This window comes from Monopterus albus, unplaced genomic scaffold (genome assembly GCF_001952655.1).
Source record: "Monopterus albus unplaced genomic scaffold, M_albus_1.0 scaffold258.1, whole genome shotgun sequence".
Classification (NCBI taxonomy): Eukaryota; Metazoa; Chordata; class Actinopteri; order Synbranchiformes; family Synbranchidae; genus Monopterus; species Monopterus albus.
Genome location: NW_018128138.1, coordinates 835475 through 854283, shown reverse-complemented (window position 1 = coordinate 854283; position 18809 = coordinate 835475). Strand labels below are relative to the sequence as shown.

Here is an 18809-nt window from a genome sequence, read left to right as displayed (position 1 = left end):
TGAGAGTATGGGGTACCAGGGTAGTTGTTACAAACCATTCAGTACTTATGTAACTGTAGTGAGAGCTGTGTTTCCTTGGCAAGAAGTCATGGACAGGATCTAAAGGTGCAGCTGGGGCGAGGAGTGCGTCAGGTTGCTGGACCTCAGAATTGTTTTTCTGCTTTTGCAGATTATGTGGTTCTGTTGATTTCATCAGACCATGACTTCCAGTATGCACTGGGGTGATTCACAGCCAAGTGTGAAGCAGCTGGGAAGAGAGTCAGGAACTCCAAATCTGAGGCCATGGTTCTTTGTTGTAAAAGGGTGCATTATTCTATTTGGTTTCAGAATTAATTGCTGCCCCAAATAAAGGAGTTTGAGTATTTTGGAGTTTTGGTCTTGAGTGAGAGTAAGAGTATGAAGTGTGAGATTGACAGGCAGTTTGCTGTAATGTCAGCAGTAACGTGGGCATTGTACTGGACCCTTGTGATGAAAAGAAAACTGAGCTGGAAGGCAAAGATTTAAATATACCAGTAGGTCTATGATGCAACTCTCACCTATGGTCACAAGTTTCAGGTAGTGACTGAAAGAATGAGATCATTTAACACTTATTTAACACTTGTCCCTCACAAAGCAACTTTAGTTATGTGATTTTTATTTGTGAACCAATAGTTGCTTTTTGCAAAAGCTACAGTATCTGTAATCTGTATGTTGAGTTCAAAATTTATTTAATTTGTTTGGTGGGCAGGTTTTCATATACGTATACGCATATTAAAGTACAGTGGAAAACCTTTCTGTGTGCAGAACTGCTCCATCTATTAGTGAATGATCAGTTCAAAGATACAACATCATAATGTCTCAGACTTTTATTATAAATTGGTCAATGTTTGGTACTTGATGTTTTTTTTTTTGTAGAATAACTGGGAAAATATTCTTACATCATACTTCTTGTACCTTTAAAACTCACACCTAGAATTTTGACATGAGGCCAAAGGGCAGGTTCCTGCGGTATCCAATTCAAAACAGGCTGATCCTATGCAGAGCCATGTTTAGGATACATATAAATGGCAAATGTGTGACCCAGCCAAGCGACAGCAAGAGCAGTGGGGTCCAAAGTGCTGTCATTAGGACACCCCGCTGAGCAACCTCTGCCTCCCAGCCTACAACTGAAAATGAGTAGTTCTCCATCAGCTGTGTATTTACAGCAAACGCAAGCACACATGATGATTCTCAAGGGAGCAACTACTTTTTTCTGCTCACTGACACCACAGAAAACATGGTCAGGAAACATTAAAAAAATATAAATAAATAAACCATACATACTGACACAGTGAAAGAATGAACAGAAAGGAAGAGTGCTGCCTATGTCAGTAATCTCTAATTAGGTTTCTGAGTAGGAGACGCCAAAAGTGTGGCTGAGAGAGGAATGTGTACATGGTGTTTGCATTGTAACTGCCACAGGCCACCATACCACCGGAGGCTCTGTATATTTCCATGAGTCTTTTCCCTGTCATATTATGGTTATGAAGCTATCCACAGCCTGCTCCCACTTTTGACCCACGCACTAAAAAGCCTTCCATTATGTTTTTAAACCGATGCTTTTGTCCCAAAGACTATTTATGGGGCCAGACCTGACCCCACTGACCCAGTGTACATTCCTCTTACAGTATGTCCTGAAATAGTTAAGATTGTTATTGCTACAGTGGTAAGCCCAAGAGAAAATGATGCTTTTTGTAGGGTATCTGGAGTGAACATACCTAGATGCAAAAGGACACTACCAGAGGATTATAATGACAGGTCAGATTGTGGTTTCAGAGTAGATGCTGTAGAGCTTGTTGAAATCTGCCTCAGACAGTGCAGGGGAGGGACAGCAAATGCGCTACCTCCATGTGTTTCTAATATGTGGGAGGTTTCATTTTAATTTGGCTGAATCAAATATCCAACCTGTCCAAATTACAAAATGATAGTCTTGGCAGGGATTGTATCTGGTGAACGTATCCCTGATTTCCCTCCTGCCAGAGGACATCTGGTATTTCAGTGCCTTGTTTTATCTTTCCCCCGTTCCTTTCATCAGGTAGGGACGCCATGCTTTAACTCAATCTCTTCAGCTGCAGAGCACACTGGGAATTATCTATTTCTCCAGGGGAATAGAGAGGCAATGTGCTTTTGATGGAGAGGAAACCGACTACCATCCATTATTGTTCGGTAATGTGTCCTAAGTTTTGGCTGGCCCACAGGGCTCTTGAGGCAATGCCAACAGAAGGGCAGGAGTGCCAAGGTAAAATCTCCTTGCCTTGGTATTTAGATTTGAGAATTGCTTAGGATAACCTGATTGACTGGAGATGAGAATGTAATTTAGAAAGTTATTTAAACTAGAGACACATTTGCTCAAGTAAATGAGCATGAATAAAATTTGCACCGTATACAGGTGCTGACATGTAAATTGAATGGATGTTTATAGGAACATTTTTTAATGATTTAAGTATAGCAACTACCAATAAGAAAAGTCATAACACAATCAACAAAAAAAATTGCACAAATAAATAGTTTCAGTAGCACTAAAACTGTAGGAGGAGATTGAAATCAAATGTGTAAAAATACATCTTGTTGTTTTTAATTTTTCATTTAGTATACACATTTATGGACATTTTATAAAGTGCACAAACAATCACTCACATACAGTATATAAAAGTGTATATGGTCTAAACATGTTTTAGTAACAGGTGAAGAAAAAAGGTACAGAAGAATAAAAAGAGGAAAAAGTATGAAAGAGAATTTGAGAAAGTGTGAATGAACTAAATTATGAGGAAAGACACCATTTGCTTTAGAAGATATATTATATTTGCACAGTTTCTTAGGGAAAAGAATCTAACAGTCTGAACTTTTCTAATTTTTCCTCTTGATGGTGTAGACGGGGACAATCCTCAGAGGACACACGGCAGCCCAGAGGAGCTCAACAAGCCCATGTACCCAAGTGTCATCAAGAAGGAGGGCTCCCCCATGGTGAGCATGGCCATGGGTATGGGTATGGGTGTGGGGCTGCGTTCAGCTGCCAAAGCCGCCTCACTGTCTGACGACTATGTGTCTCCGCCCAAGTACAAGAGCAGCCTGTTGCACCGCTACCTGAATGATTCGCTGCGGCACGTCATGGTGGCCAATGCTGTTATGGACGCTCGCAAGAGGAACCACTCTGGCTCCTTCAGCTCCAATGAATATGACGACGAGCTGCTCTCGCCATCCTCGTCTGAAGCTGAGGCAAACTTTGTTTATCGGGCTGGTAAGGAGCCACATTTTTTGCATTCTTTCCCTTCAAGAGTCTCTGTCGCACATACAACATCTTTTACTTTTGTTCTTTTTCTATCCCCTCCATCTGCACATTTTGTTTTAATTCCTACATTGTTTCCAACTGTCTGCCTCTCTGCCTGTCTTCCTCCCTCTCTTTGTATTACACATCTGCTGCCCATTACAGCTTTATCCTACCTCCCTACTTTCATTAAATATGGGGTTTGTGCTGCTAAATTTTTTTTATGACTTCTGAAACTGAGATGCTGTTAAGAGGGCCCTCAGTCTTAAAAATGCTTTGTTAGATTAAAGCAAAACCATAGTGTATGTAAAACACACACACTGTGTTTTCATTCCTTGTGAGGACTTTACATTGACTTACATTCATTTCCTGTAGACCTATCCTAACCTTAACCATAACCACTACTCACCTAACCATAACCCTGACTCTCACCTTAACCTCACCCTAACCTTGTTGCCACCCTAAAAGTCAGTGATTTCCTGAATTCAGTCCACAAAGATGGCCAAGTACCCCACAGTGTGTGTGTTAACAGGTTTAGGTCCCCATAATGTAAGTAAAACAAAGGCACACACACAGCACTGGAACTCATGTATTGCCATTTCACACACTCACATACAGTCACATACACACACTTGTTATCACTTAGCCACTGAGCAGAAAAGGAATTCAACCAGCCAGCTCCTCTGACCAGGCCTTAACAGGCCAGACACAACAAGGCCATGTGGAACATGTTCACTTTCAGACTACTGTTTGGCATGCCTTTGATCATGCTATGACGTCCTGCTGAGAGAGCAGGGATGAGAAGAATGGGTTGTGTTTGTGTGCTGGCAGACTGTATATGTATGTGATATGTAAAAACATGCATTTCTTTTTTTAATGTTCATTTTTCCTTAGCTTTAAAAAAAAAGAGAGTCATACAGAACTGTGTCTGTTTGTTTAATACAAAATACAAAATTAATACAAAATTAGACTCTCCTCTAAAGGTAAATCACAAAATGATACATGTTACAAAGGCTACAAAGTATGTGTCAACTCACAGCTTGTCTCAAGTATGAACAATCGAGGTCAGGTCTGTCTTCAGATGAGAACACTGGGCCATTGTTCAGACAGATTTCATAACTGATAGCAATGTTTTCACTTTCTGTTGAGCATGGACAGGGCCCAGGGGGAGTGGATTTGAAGGTGTAGGTGATGGAGTAATAGAGGACAGGGGGCTTTGTGAGGGGAAGAGCAGGCTTTATCATGTTTCACACAAAGCTCTTATGGACAAATGTGCTTCATATTAGTGAAGAATGAAGGAAGGTTGTGTGTTTGGGGTTTGTATGAAATGCATCAACTGTGATGGTTACAGTCCTCCTGACCAAAATACTTAAAACCCAGTGATCTGAACAAACATCAGGCTTTTTCATAGTGAAGCACCTGCTAAGATAGAAGTGGAAAGGTCAATTGAGACTTGTAACTCCCTTTCTAGCAAACTTTAATAAGAGAAATCCCAAATAGCTGAATTCACCTGGCTGCCCTGCTGTTTTGAATAGGGAGGGACTATTTTATCTCTGTGATTAATATAATTTCGTGGCACTGACTCCTTCTTGGATTTCTCTGGGTCTGGCAACTTTACATAAGTGTTAACACTTTGACATGTAAGGGAAGCTTTTGAATCAAGTGGAAAATTCTCTCAGGCAGTGTTGACTCATGGGTTTGAAAACCAGCAGAGGTTCTTCAATCCGATCAACCGGCTGAGGAAACAAAACAAAGAAAAGTTAAGAAAATGAAATTTTAATCCCACATCTGATCTTGCCACTGCAGACAGAACGAATGAAAGAGGAAGGCAAAGAGAAATCATGTTAAGCTCGGGTTTGTATCGTTGCCTCTGTAGTGTTTTTCTATTATGGGCTGCATTTTCCAGATATTTTTGTAGTGAATACATTCTTCTTTTACAAATTGTTTTATTGTGTTTCTATAAAAAGAGAAAAATGCTTCCCTGAGTAGCAGTTTTCACATAAATCTGTACTTATGTCAGGTATACAGATGAAAAGTAATAAATCAAATTTAAGCACCATGGATGTTTCTACTAGTTATTTGACAGTGACCAAATGTTTTTTCAAACTGTAGGGAGAAAAAGAATTTGAACCTGAAAGAAAGAGCACAAACAGCGTCTCATTGCACTTGTTTTTCTGAATTCCTGCCTTTAAAACAATTGCGATTGGCAGCCATCACACTACTGGCTAAAGGTTCATTAATGGGCCAGTTGGCTGCTGTGCATGCAGCCTAAACCCACTGTGTTATCTGTGACTTTAGAGAGCAGTCAGACATGGCAGGAGATGGAGAGTGTAGATTTACCCCAGTAAAAAACTAAACTTCTGTTTGCTTGAAGGGACTCAAACACACACACATGTACCATTCACAGGCCTCATACAAGCACTGGCACACATACATCCAGTGCAAACACCCACATGCACACAACAACAGTCCAAAGCCTGTGGGGAATTTCATTGAACACAAGGAGCAGGAGAATTCCATTACACATGCCAGGGGTTTCATGCCAAATTGCCTTCTAATAGTATATTAAATAGCAGGAATCTGGCTGAATATTTCTCTTCTTCCATACCAGATTTCATCCCGTTTGATATCATAGAGATTGTGATACACCAAATGACTTGCAACATGTCTGCGGACAGGGATGGAGAAATCTTGGGCAGACATTTTACACGAGGTTGACGGAGGCACATTTTCTCAGGTACACTCCTTTATGGACTCTAGCTACAGCTGAATATAGTAGCATGATGTTGAATGCTTGCCAGTGGTTCTACTGATGTGGAAAAGTCCAGAGAGCTGAAAGCAACTTAGTGACCACCAACAAGTCTGATTTTTATGTACCTCTTTCAAAAGTGAATCTATTAAAGAGAATAAAATTTTCTGATAAACCAGACGTTTATGTGCAGTACTTCTACATAAATAGTTTCGCTCACACTTTATGAATGGAGTACATAACAGGCCAAAGAAGACACAAGAAAGAATCTTTCCTCTCATATGTTTCCATGCCCTGACATCAGTGACTTGAGTCAGTCAGGTTTCCGTCCTGCTCTTTAAAGCAGATGAGAGGAGCTGGTTTGATTGGACATAATTAAAGCCAGCCCTGGCTCCACCTGCTCACCATGTATTCCTCTGCCTGCTCAGCAATGCATCCAGTAACACCTGGCTGCACAGAAAAGTGTGCTGCATCTGTGGTCACCAACATTGCAAAACAATGTTGAACATGTCCATGTTGGCCTTGCGCCTGGAGTTTAGATGCAAGTTTAGCGCCTCACCCTATTTCAGGAAAATAGAACCCTAAGAGTCTACAGCTATGTAGGCAGCTCTGTGGCCATAATTAGGCAGTGCGGTTCTAGTTAAATGGCATTGTAACATGCTTGTAATAACAGTATACATCAGTCAGGCATAACATTATGACCACTGAGAGGTGAGGCGAATAACATCGACTATCCTGTTGCAATGGCACCTGTCAGTGGGTGGGGTATATTAGGCAGCAAGTGAACATTCAGTACTTGAAGTTGATGTGTTGGAAGCAGAAAAAAGGGCAAGCATAAGGATCTGAGTGACTCTGACAAGGGCCAAACTGTGATGACAAGTGGGCCAGAGCATCTCCCACACTACAGGTCCTGTTAGGTGTTCCCAGTCTGCAGTGGTTAGTACCTGCGAACAGTGGTCTAAGGAACAAACAGTGAACCAGCGACAGGGTCATGGACGCCCACGGCTCAGTGATGATTACGTTGATCTGTGCTTTAAAGTGAATTCATCTTTTTCAAAAGATTCAGTTTTGTTTGAATCTTTGTTAAAATGGTGGAAAATGAGGAATACTGTACATTGGTCTCTATGAAAAGAAACATTCAGAGGCTACAGTAGAGTGGGGAGGCTGTTGATTTGTCTAAAAATAATCTCTAATTTGTCTTTATGACCACAGTTTTCAATCTTTTTGATATGATAAGTTTGGTTTGGTGTTATTTCCTTTCCCGTAGCCACACTTGATTCATTCAGAAAGTGTGTCCAAATGTTTGACTTGTAGTGGAGATTTCTTAGAAACCTGTTCAGTGAAAACTGAACTCGGGTTTGCCAGGAGCTGCTAAGATCCTAATAACCTTTCAAATGAGGTCACGGCAAGTGCCAGACAGTTACTGAGTCCTGGAAAGATTAATGGCTGTTAAGACAATCAGATCAGTGAAAGAAAGACCATCTTAATGTGGAGAGAAAAAGAATGTTTCTTGAGGTAGAAAGGTAGATGATAAAATATGATTAATATTGTGGCTGTTTTTATATTTTTGATAAACAAGATATAGACCACTTAACTAGATTTTTTTTCTGCTCCAAAGAGAAACCCAGGTGTTATTATTTATGCTGCAGGGTTATTGAGGGATAGTGGCTGTTTGTCTGATTTAAGACTATGATGTCACATTTGCTGACCTTTGAGAATTGGCGTAATTTACTGTAGGCCACAGAGTAACAGGAAAGATAATGCTTGACAAGGGGCTGCTCTGTGACTGAGTCAGTCCCAGACAGTGATGGATGAGGACTCTGCATTTCTTTTCTTTTTCCACAGTTTGGTAGTTGAAAAGAAAAGCAGAGAGAGGAGGTGTCAGTTTTTGCCAAACTCACTGTGTTCAGGTTGGGCGATAGGAATCATTGTCTAAGTGGTTAGAATAGGAGAGGGAGGAGTTTGTTCCATGCAGACCAGTTTCTCAAGCAGTGGTCTGTTGGGAGATGAAAGACAGCCTGGTGGCAGAGACTAAGGATCTCAGAGAGAGGTTGGAAGAAATGTGTCTGCGTAAGTGTGCTCTTGAAAGTTTTTCTCACAAAGGCAGGAAGGTGAGGAAAATCTGCCAGAGTGAGGTGAATCATTCAGGCCTCACTTTTTTCAGGGGCTGTTTTAGGAGCAGGACAACAATTAAACCATAGTGAATGTAACATGTACCTCTAGTAGAGAGGTTTTGTGTGTAATATCTGCCTTTTCTACCATTGAAAGGGATATGATGAGAATTTATTTCTGTTCCTAAGAGCATTGAAAAATGGCTTTTAAAACATTTTAATAGGCTAACAAAAGGAATAACCTAAAAGATATATGAACTAACAGCAATAGCAGGGTTTTAAGTGAACCTATACACCTATACAGTACGAAGTAATTCTCAGGTACAATAAAAAAGAAGTCAGGCTATGGTGCTCTGTAGAAATGTTGGCTAAATAAAGACAGTAAATAAAAATTAAATAAGCTAAATTAAAAGTATTTGGGTTTATTCAAAAGCAAACTGTCTTAAATCTGAGATTTTACAAAGTAACACAGGAGAAAACCATGGCTTATGGTAGCTTTGTTTTACAGACAAGGCCTTTCAGTTGTTTATTTTTGTATTTGAAGAAGCAACACAAAAATGTAGCTTTAGTAAATACTGCATCTTTTTATGAAACATTATGTGAAACATTATGTGAAATGCCCTGAAATGGCAAGTCAAAGCAATACCAGCCACTTCCATTGTTGTGGGTGACAGAAGTAAACTGTCTTCATGGGTCTATATCACAAGAGGTATGATGAAAAGCTCTCATGAAATTTTAGTCAACCGACCCTTTAAAGTCAGCTTAGACTTGTATTTAAAATGAGCGTGGGCTATGACAGTATAGTACTACTGTGTTGGTGTACCCACTGTAGCCCCCACATTATGAGACAGAGTGGATACCTGGCATTTGAATATGATTTTTATCACAGCATGTAATAGTATTTTTATATTGTTATTAAAGAGCACACACTCCTGAGCACGTGCACAGATGCTACCACCCTGGTTAGTGTATGTTTACCGAACATATCAAAATAAGAGCTGTTCCATATGGAAAGAGGATATTGAGGTATGGCATAAGTATCAAGAAGTTGTTTCATGTATAATAACTACAATATAAAGCCTTATGTAAAGCAGAAACCACAAGAAGAAACCAACAGGTCTCACAAGTCTTTCTGAGGACAAAAATATGTTGTGTGATTTGTTGCTCATTGTATGATGATGTAAGGGCTACACTTTTTAGCAAATTGTCAATAATTAATGAGTTTTTCTGATTGCATTATTCTGATTATAAAAAATATGGGTATTAGGAAGGGAACGTTTTTCAGACCATATTAAGCTTGGGACTGGAAATAAATTTATTACATTTATTTTATAAACACTGCAGTGATATTTCAACCTTCATGTAAGTCCATGTGGGCTTCACGACACACAAGATAATATAACTATGTGACTATCATAGAGAAACATACTCATTTTCTGCACTCTGTCTCCACAATGCGGAGGCTCTTGTGAAGGCTGTGCAGTGTCCCTCAGGGTGTGTCTGGACAATTGGTGGGAACAACTAGGAGTTGGCAGAGGTGAGATATAATCCTGGCATTAAGCTATGGTGCCGCTCCATGCGAATGGAAAGGTGGATAAAAAAGACAGAGAGAGTTAAGAAGAAAAAAAATCCCTGATGGTAAACCTCTGTCATTGGAGGCTGGAATATTGGCTTCCGACCACTAAACAGAGGCTGGGGGCGAGGCAAACAGAGAGGACTAGCCGTTCATCTAGCTGTCATCCTGTGGAGAAGTGCTAACAGACAACCAGTGTTTTTAAATTGTCGGCATGCCAGAGCTTTTTGACACACACAAGCAGCTCATTAGATTCAGAAAGCACAGCTGCCTGCCTAGTCAGGGAAACCGAGCCGCACTCCCCTGCTCTGTAAGAAACACAAATTGTTTCCATTTTCAAAACTGGCCCATGTCTAGAACAGTGGGCTTCCAGTGTGTTCCCATGGGATGGAGGCGAGCAAATAGTGAGGCTTTAATGAGAAAGCAGAGGTGTAACCTAGTGGGGACATAGGACACGCACATATACAGAAATCCCCAAGAGTGTGAGAGCACAGTTCAGCCTACCACTGTGAACAACTGCAACATAATGAGGCAGTTAGTGCAGCACAAACATATCATTTGGCATCCAAAAAAGGATATTTTTGGGTATGTGAAAACACTTAAAATTCAAATAAGGTTTACTTGTGGTTTCTGCTTTTTTCCCCTAATGTGTGTCTTGGCTGCTGCTCTTCATCCCCAGTGATGTCTGTTTTGTAGATGTTGTATTAAAGCAGTGAAAACAGACACACCCGTTCATCATCAGCGACGCGTCCCTGTTGTCATGACATTAGATGTATGAGTTGTCGGACCCTCATATATTGTCATTGCCTTATTTTCCATGTTTTGGTGATGGTCTTTCTGTCTGAACAAATCCCAACCCCTGATCGTTACTCATGATGATGCAGTTAGTTCCTTTTTCTGTTTGTCGTGACATCGTGGTAGTCCACACACACACCCACGCCCACAAATAAAGAAGACACACAATCATCCATGACAGCATATTTACATCTTCGTCGAGACGCTTTTCTCATTTTGGCTGATTTACGGGGGCTCTGATTATACTCTGTTTACTGGCACTCATAAACACAATGACAACCTGGCAGCATTTAAACCTCTGAAATACTGTCATTATTTCTTAATCTAGCGAGAGGAGACGAGGCAATCCTCATTGCTGAATCTTGGTTATCTGCCCCGACCGCAGCCACACCAGTGTGTCATCTGCTGGGCAGACATGGAAAAAAACAACACAGAAAAAGAACTGCAATGGACGAGAGAGTAAATTTTGGACAGTAGCTCAGTATCTGCCTAGCTGTGTCACTGTTTGTATATTGAAATTAATCGTGCAAGAGCTAATTATTCAATACATATTTAAGTGATGAGAGTGTTGTGAGAGAGGACTTTAAATTTACTATGCGCCGTATGATGTCTTTGGCTGACTGTTTGGAATGGACAGTTTGGTCCTTTGGAGCATTAGACTTATTCACCATCTGTAGAGACAGAGAAAAAGACTGAGAGGAGTAATATAAACGTTATGTTGGCAGAAGGTAGGCCAGTGGAATGCCAAGGCATCTTTAACCTCATTTACAGACCCTTCTTGATGTTACAAAAAGCACAGCTCATTAGAGAAATATGTTAAACATCAATTTGGAAGCCCAAAAGCAAGACTGTGGCTTGGGTTGGTGTCAAATCAAAGTGACAGTGCCATAGATCACCTGAAGCAGTCATCATTTCTCCTTTGGCTGGAAGCAAAAACACTTGGGTAAAAGTATCTCATGCATGCAGTCACATATTTTCACATTCAATAATTTAAATGTGCCTTTACATCCAGAAAACATAGTGACACTGACGTCGCTTAACTGTGATACACTTTATGTTTAGTGCAGTGCTATGACTCATCTGTGTTGACAGTAACTCCTGACTCATCCCCAGACCTTGTCGGTCTGGCAGAGGCATCAGAGAGGCTGCATAATGACATGATGATGTGTTCTCATCCTGACCTGTACTGCGGTTGCACAGGTCAGCGGCAAGCAGATTGTCAAGTCTTACAGAGCCACTCTGGTTCTCATCTGGTGCTTAAGACAAAACCAGCTTAGTTCATTTCCTTACTTAAACAACTGAGTTTAGAATTTTGTGTTTGTGTGTCCAATTCTCAGTCTTCATTCAGTGGTAGAATTATCTCTGCATTCCTGTCAAAGTAAACTCGTTTCATCCACACAGTGATATACAGCTTTTTCATATCGCTTTCTTAAAAGTCTTCTTTTATTAGTTAAACCCAGTTGCTTTATTAGCTGTTAAATAATTAGATGGTACTCCATGGCTCAGTTATTTAATGAATTATTTGATGCTCACTTTGGATCAAACCACCACCGACAAATCTGAAACATAAAACTCATATAAATCATGTTAGTGTGTGTTTATTTGTCTGCCTAATTCAGCCCAGCCCTTGGTTTGTGTAACGTGGCCTGCCTTGTTTATTGTCATATGTTGCTAACAACAGCACCAGATGGTAATGATGATCTAGTCAACCACTCTCCTCCCCAGCCATCTTAACAGGTGTAACCTTATTCCCTCTCTAATTTGTCAGCCCCTGCGTATTTTCACCAAGTTTTATTAAAGTTTGTCATGTTTTTTTTCTGTTTTTATTCTCTGTCCATTACCCTGTGGCGATGTTTTTGGACTTCCAGAACAATGCCAGAAACCATCAGACATCTTAGATTTCTTTCCCCTTTGTCGCTCCATGAACCCCACCCCCCCATCAGCATAGCCCAAAAGCAACAGCAAACTCTTGGGACAGGGGTTTCAGTAGCAAAACAGTGAAGTAAAAAAACAAACAAACAAAAAAAAACTCAGAAGAATGAGAAAATAATGAAATATCCTTTGTGATTTTTTTTGGCACTTTTTTTTAATGTTTTAAGATCAGGGATTGGGAAAGAGAGTTTTGGTGTGCAGTGGTGTAGTTCCAGATTATGGGGTCCAGGGTACTTCAGGGCAGGGAAGGTCTCTGAGGTGAGGGTGGCTTGGGTCAGCTTTGCATCCACACCGTCTGCACATGCTAGACGCCTTGGAAAAACTGTTTTGTTTGTCCTGAAAGCAGCATCTGGACAGTGGCTGCTTCACATGTGCTGGAAAGACTTAAAGCTGCGGATGGAAAGACTAACAACATGCAGACAGACATTTTCTTCTGTATGCTGTTTGTCTTTGATGCTGCTGTGATTGACCTTTTTTTCTGCTGTGACCAAACAGTCTATATATCGGGCACTGCAGCAGTAAACACTGAGTCAATATATCTCGAGGGAACAAAAACAACACATGAAAACAATAAAACAGGCCTGTAATTACACTACTGTGATTATGGAGAATGGTGCATATTTTTAATCAGGACCAAGCTGCTTTGGAGCTCTGGTAACAATCAAGAATAAACTGATAGAGTGCGGACAGAATGTCTTCGCACTCCTCATGTATCTACCTGATATTCACAATTAAGTCTAAAAACAACTGAGAAATGGCTTATAAAGAGAATAATAAATAGGTGGTGAAAAAGAGTTCAGTAATATACTGTAAATGGTTTTGTTGTTTTGGCCTGGTCGGTCTGGAGTACCTGTTGTTACAGTCGCTGCAGAAAGAGGGGAATGAGTGAGGATGAGAGACCAGAGGAATACCAATAAAGAAAAAGCGACTTGCTGATATGGACCAAGAACAAGGTGATAGGACAGCAGGGCATTGCGGCCAGACAAAAATGTGAAGATGTTGATGGAATGCTCTGGCACACTAAAACCTAAAATCTCATCCTGTGGTTTGTTCGTCAGGGTTATCATGTCCTCATCTCGCTCTCACACATTCACAAACATTCCTCACTTCTGTCTAAGAACTATCAACAGAAGGCAACTGTGGAGAGGGAAGACTGTCTCTCTGTGGAATACCTGTTACAAAACAAATGGGAAAATGACAGGCAATTTCATAATCAGGCCCACATTAGCTTGGGACCTTGTAAACACAGTGCTGTCAGCATGGGTCACGCTACGTTGGAATATTTTTGGAAAACAAGGGCGGAACAGAGCGAGGCATTGTGAATAATTAGATCTTTATGGCAGCTGGCAAAAGCCTGGACCCTGAATCCGGATCGTCGGAATTTCTGTGGAGGGTGTTGGCAAGATTAGAGGTGATAAAACAGAATGGTGAAATCTTGTGTGTGCTTTCTCCAATGCTGGAGGAGTTCTGGCTCTCGATCTCTGTGCATGTCCGCGATGATGCTAAAGCCCAAATACAATGTTCTTGTGGAACCTTTTCTAGCACCTTCTAACAACTGTGGGAATAAAATCCTAGTGAAAATGAACGGTGTAGTTTTTTTTTTTATTAGAGAGAAGGCTCAAGTCAAGTGCATTTAAAAGCACATTTAAAAACAACATCAGCTGACCAAAGTGCTGCACAGAGAATAACACTAGCAAAAGACAAAAAATAACATGTAGAACACATAACAGTAGGGTAAAAGAAAAAACTAAATAAAACATACATACAAGCGTCTCAGTTTGAATTAAATGAGTTAAATGCTGTCAGTGTTGGTGCAGCTCTAATACAGGAACACCGACTGAGGAAGGCAGCTCAGGTTTAAACATTAGCTTTATTAGAAAATGTTGCATTATGGATGCAGGAGACCGGGCGTCCCTGGGCACTGTTCTCGTGGTGGGACGTCTGGGAATGTGGTGATGGATGAACTCTTCACCTTACAACTGAATGAAACTTTGAGAGTTCACCCTCTTTTGAGCATTCTTAAGTCTGCAAGTCATCTATACCTGACCAAGAATGAACTTCCTAAAGGCTGTGAGCCTTTAGGCCCTTAGCTGTGTGTTTAGGTAACTTAAAGAAAGGGTCTGGAGGGTGCACGGCTAGGAAATTCAAATTCTCAGTTTTCCTTTAATGCCTCATGAAACGCCAAGCCTGTGTCATCATATTCACTGCTGGGCAAAACGTACCTAAAGCTTGACCTAAGACAGAAAACAGGCACAGTACAAACAAGTGAAAGCACACATACATTCCGACATGCACATGGTTTTTCTCTCTCAGCATGCTGAAATAAACACACTTGGGTGTAATGAAGAGAAGTTTGGTTTTATAGTTTAATGAATTTGGTGTTCCCTGCTAATGTTTTACATATGAGATAGATATTGTTCCCATTTGAAGTGAAAAAAGAAGGTAGGTATCTGGCTTTTTCTCTCCGACTCACTTGCTGCCTTTCATTCCTACTCAGATCTTTAAACACAGTCATTTTCCTCAGACAGCTCAATGTTGTTGGCTGGGGGCCCATTTGTTTTTGAACAAAATATTCAATAATGGAGTTTATGAGTCATAAGAAACATTCTTTAACTTGAGCATATTAGTGGCCTTGTTTCTGGATGGTTTCTTTTGGAAGGTTCTTTTTTTTGTCCAGCATCCGAAAATAGAGAGAAAACAGAACATGTTTGCACACAGCATGGCGTATACATAGTATAGGTCCCCTACACAAAAGCATGAACCATACACCTTATGAGCTAGATTTCAATAAACACTCACTGACAAAAGAGAACTCAAATTAACCTTCATTTTTTTCCTTCTTGTGCATTCAGATACCACAGACTATGGATCAAGTAAATGTGACAAGTGAGTGGACTTTCCCCTACCCTGCAGCCCAGATCATATCATATCTTTTCATTGATTACAAGCTGAACTTGACCTCTATCCCCCTGCTCTCTCTCTCTCTCTCTTTTGCATGCATGTTCCTCTGATCATCAGTGGTAGCAGCGGTGTTGGAGCTGCACAGAAGGAGAAGGAAAAGGTGAAGGGCAAAGATGAGACATACTGGAAGGAGATCAATGCTGCCATGGCTTTGACTAACTTGGCGCAGGGGAAGGACACTGTGTCAGGGACCACCAGCTGCATCATTCAGAAGTCCTCCCATATATCAGAGATCAAGACCGTTAAAGTGCCGCTAGTGCAGAAATATTAGCAATATTAACATCATCCTCCTGTCTCTCTTTGCAAACCAGCAATCATTCCTTTTTTAAGCAAACTCACCAGAGTCCGTATAAACTTCAACGAAACAAAAAAGGACTGTTGTATAAGGAATCAGGGTGTTTGATGCAAAGTTGTGTGGAACTTGAAAAGAATCATCTTTTTGGTTGGTGTTTTAAAAAAGTGCAAAAGAGGCCCATCAATTCTTTGCTGGGTTAATGTGTGACAGACAAGAGTCTATCATATGTCCCTAAAAGATCTTTTTGCCAAAGTGCCTTCATTGTTTAGACAAATAACTCCTCAATTGTGGTCAATGCAAAGTACAGATACTGAGGTGCCTCTTTGGAATTTGTGAAGGAATATTTTAATAACTTTAGAGTCACATCCCGTGCCTTATGGACTGAATGAGATCACTGGCCGATGCGCAGATGAACTCGAATAGCACACACAGATGCATGCTCTCAGAAAATGCCTAGCATTGATTCTCTGAAGGCATCACTCGTGTTTAGACTGGAGTCTTCATTTGGACTGTAAACTGAAAACTGTTGTGTCTCAGCCAGCTTCTCATTTCTGGCAGGCCAACACTAACTGCAGGATATGTAGATCACTCTAACAGCAGTTTGATAAGCAGCCAACATTCTCCACCTTGTCCACATCTTGGCCTTGGGTTTGGTTAATCAGCGAAGGACTCCTTTCTTATCATAGCTTTTATTTGCTGAAACATGCACAATGCTCAGCTGGACTTAAATGAAGTCACGTTCAACGCACACACATGTGCGGAGTGACTCAGTTCTACAGCCACAGGCATGCTGTAAGTGTTCAGTACTGTATTTGTTCTAACAGAAGGATGCCATGACCTAAAAGGGATGTTTTTGCTTCATGTTATCAATGTTTTACATGGACAGTGTTGCTTTTTCACATTTGTGCTCAGAACACAATAGTCTGGCATGAATGAAAAAAAAGCGATGCCATCACCAGCTCTGCCAGCCATCTCAGCTGTTTAGCATTACATTCAAATTGTTGTTTACAAGAAGCCAGAGGATAGACTTAAAAGTCTGACTTTCTCTTGCTTTTTTTGTTTGTCTTAAAAAGAAAACATTTCAGTATTATCTCTTTGGTGTCCTAGCAAGTGTTTAAAGTATGTGTTACTGTCAGCTTTTATATATGTGGTCATTTTGTTTTTGATCAAAACTTTGTACTTGGTTTCACTTAACCATACCACATTAAACTCTTCTGTTGTCATCCAGTGAAAAGAATCTTTTATAGAAAGTACTAATGTATGGTGCATATAGTGTAAATGTTTGTAGCAACTGATGATGAAGCTCACAAACCGGGAGAAATGCAGGAGAAACTAAAGTTGACTCTTTTCCGATTTTTCACTTGATGTATATCTTTAAGGTACTGTTTATGTGTGTCACAATCTTCACTCTTTTATGAATTGTGCAGTTTTTATTTGTTAGTTTGTTTTTTTCTTTTACAACCCAGACTGAAAAGTCAAGGACTTTTGGGCAGGACTAAAGCTGCACAAAATTCTTTTTTGACCTTGAATGTGCAAATTGTTGAAGAGCTGCATTTAAAATTCTTGGCTTTCAATCAGATTTAAACCAAGAACCTTAAAAATACACACAAAGCCTTCACTGAGAACTTATAGATGGATGTGATTTTATATACATGTAAATGTGATGAGACATAAGGGAAAGGAAGGAAAAACCCATAAAATTCCTATTAGCGTGCCTATGGAAGTATAATGAAATTAATCGGGGCTGCTCTTTGTGTTTCTAATTGCACCCCTGAACCTCTGGACCACTCGCGACCACACACCTCACATGATAGTTGCATTCTGAGAAGACACAACAAGAGATGGTGGCTTCAGAGACAACAAAGCAACCTCTGTTGTTCATTCCTCAACAATGGCACTATGAGTACTAATGAAAGTGTGTCTACAGCCAAGACTTTGGCACTGTACAAGTGTTTCTTCAGCACAAACATTGCTTTCACAACCATGTTGACAAATAGAAGGTAACAGTATGTATTACAGCCTTTAAATTATTATTACACACTTTGTAAAAACAAAGAAGGTGGTGACCATAGTCACTTTTTTATTGTTAAGTTATATAAATTTCGAATATCTTTTGTTTGTTTATTTTGATAGAGACCGGATTTTCAATCCAATGACCAAATGCATATGTCCTTGTATTGTTTCTCTCATGTAAAGTTTTTTTTTTTTTAAATAATTGTTACTTGGTCAAAGCAATGAATAAACCTCTGAATGAAATGAAATCCATCATGCATTTGCTCATTTGTTAATGATCACCTTCATAAGCATTTGCCGTTTTATATATTTGCTTTAACTGATTTTTTGTGGTTATGTGGGGTCAACAAAAGAAGCTGTGCACTGAATTAATGTTTTCCTTTAAAATGCAATTGTGCTAGTAAAATGTGGCATTTTTCATTTAACCACTAGATATCAGCATTAGTTGTTTGTCTTTACTTAACTAATGTTTTTATTCTTCTTCTTGCTTGTTTCAGTTGGACAGTGCATTTTTTTCCTGTTCCTTCCAGCTTTTTTACAAATTACAGCACAAAACATATTGAGGGGGTTAAACAAGCAAATACACTAATAATATAATAAGAAAGATAGTAGTAGAGTGCTCAAACTGAACCACCAGCACTGAAGCAAGAATGAGATTGGGCCACCACTGGAGAGTCCCAGAGCAGAGCAGGGTAAAGTCAGTGTTATTGTTTTAGGGGCATTACCTTAAGCCTTTCCCATGTTTTATTGTTAACTAATGTTAAGTACAACATTCATTATTTTTGCTATGTTTTTGTCCCCAAAATATCCTGCTCTGGAGCTACTAAATGCTCCACCAAGGTTACTAGCTAGTCACTAACTTTATCTGCTGTTTATTAATGGGCAGCTTTATTAGAGCTTTTCTTCCTGGAAACAGCTGCTTGATGAAATTGGGATGAAATTTATGAGCTGCATATCATTAAATCCAGCCACAGGGGTTGTAAGCCAGTGACTTCTGTGCCGGTCCCAAGCCCGGATAAATAGAGAGGGTTGCATCAGGAAGGGCATCTGGTGTAAAAACATGCCAAATTTAAACATGTGAATCATCAGTGCGATTT

General features: G+C 40.1%; 1 protein-coding gene across 2 annotated transcripts in view; it reads left to right on the top strand.

Moving 5' to 3' along the window:
* Positions 1–17930, top strand: part of mkxa (mohawk homeobox a) — a 30182-nt gene extending 12252 nt beyond the window's left edge. The window contains exons 5-8 of one of the 2 annotated variants that reach the window (XM_020621384.1): positions 2891–2982; positions 3076–3256; positions 15296–15329; positions 15462–17930. In XM_020621384.1, the coding sequence (XP_020477040.1) occupies positions 2891–2982; positions 3076–3256; positions 15296–15329; positions 15462–15675 (521 nt within the window). In that variant the 3' untranslated portion in view covers positions 15676–17930. Of the gene's footprint in view, positions 1–2890; positions 3257–15295; positions 15330–15461 lie in introns of both variants that reach the window. The other variant, XM_020621383.1, reaches the window with a different exon arrangement.
* Positions 17931–18809: the final 879 nt, after the last annotated feature.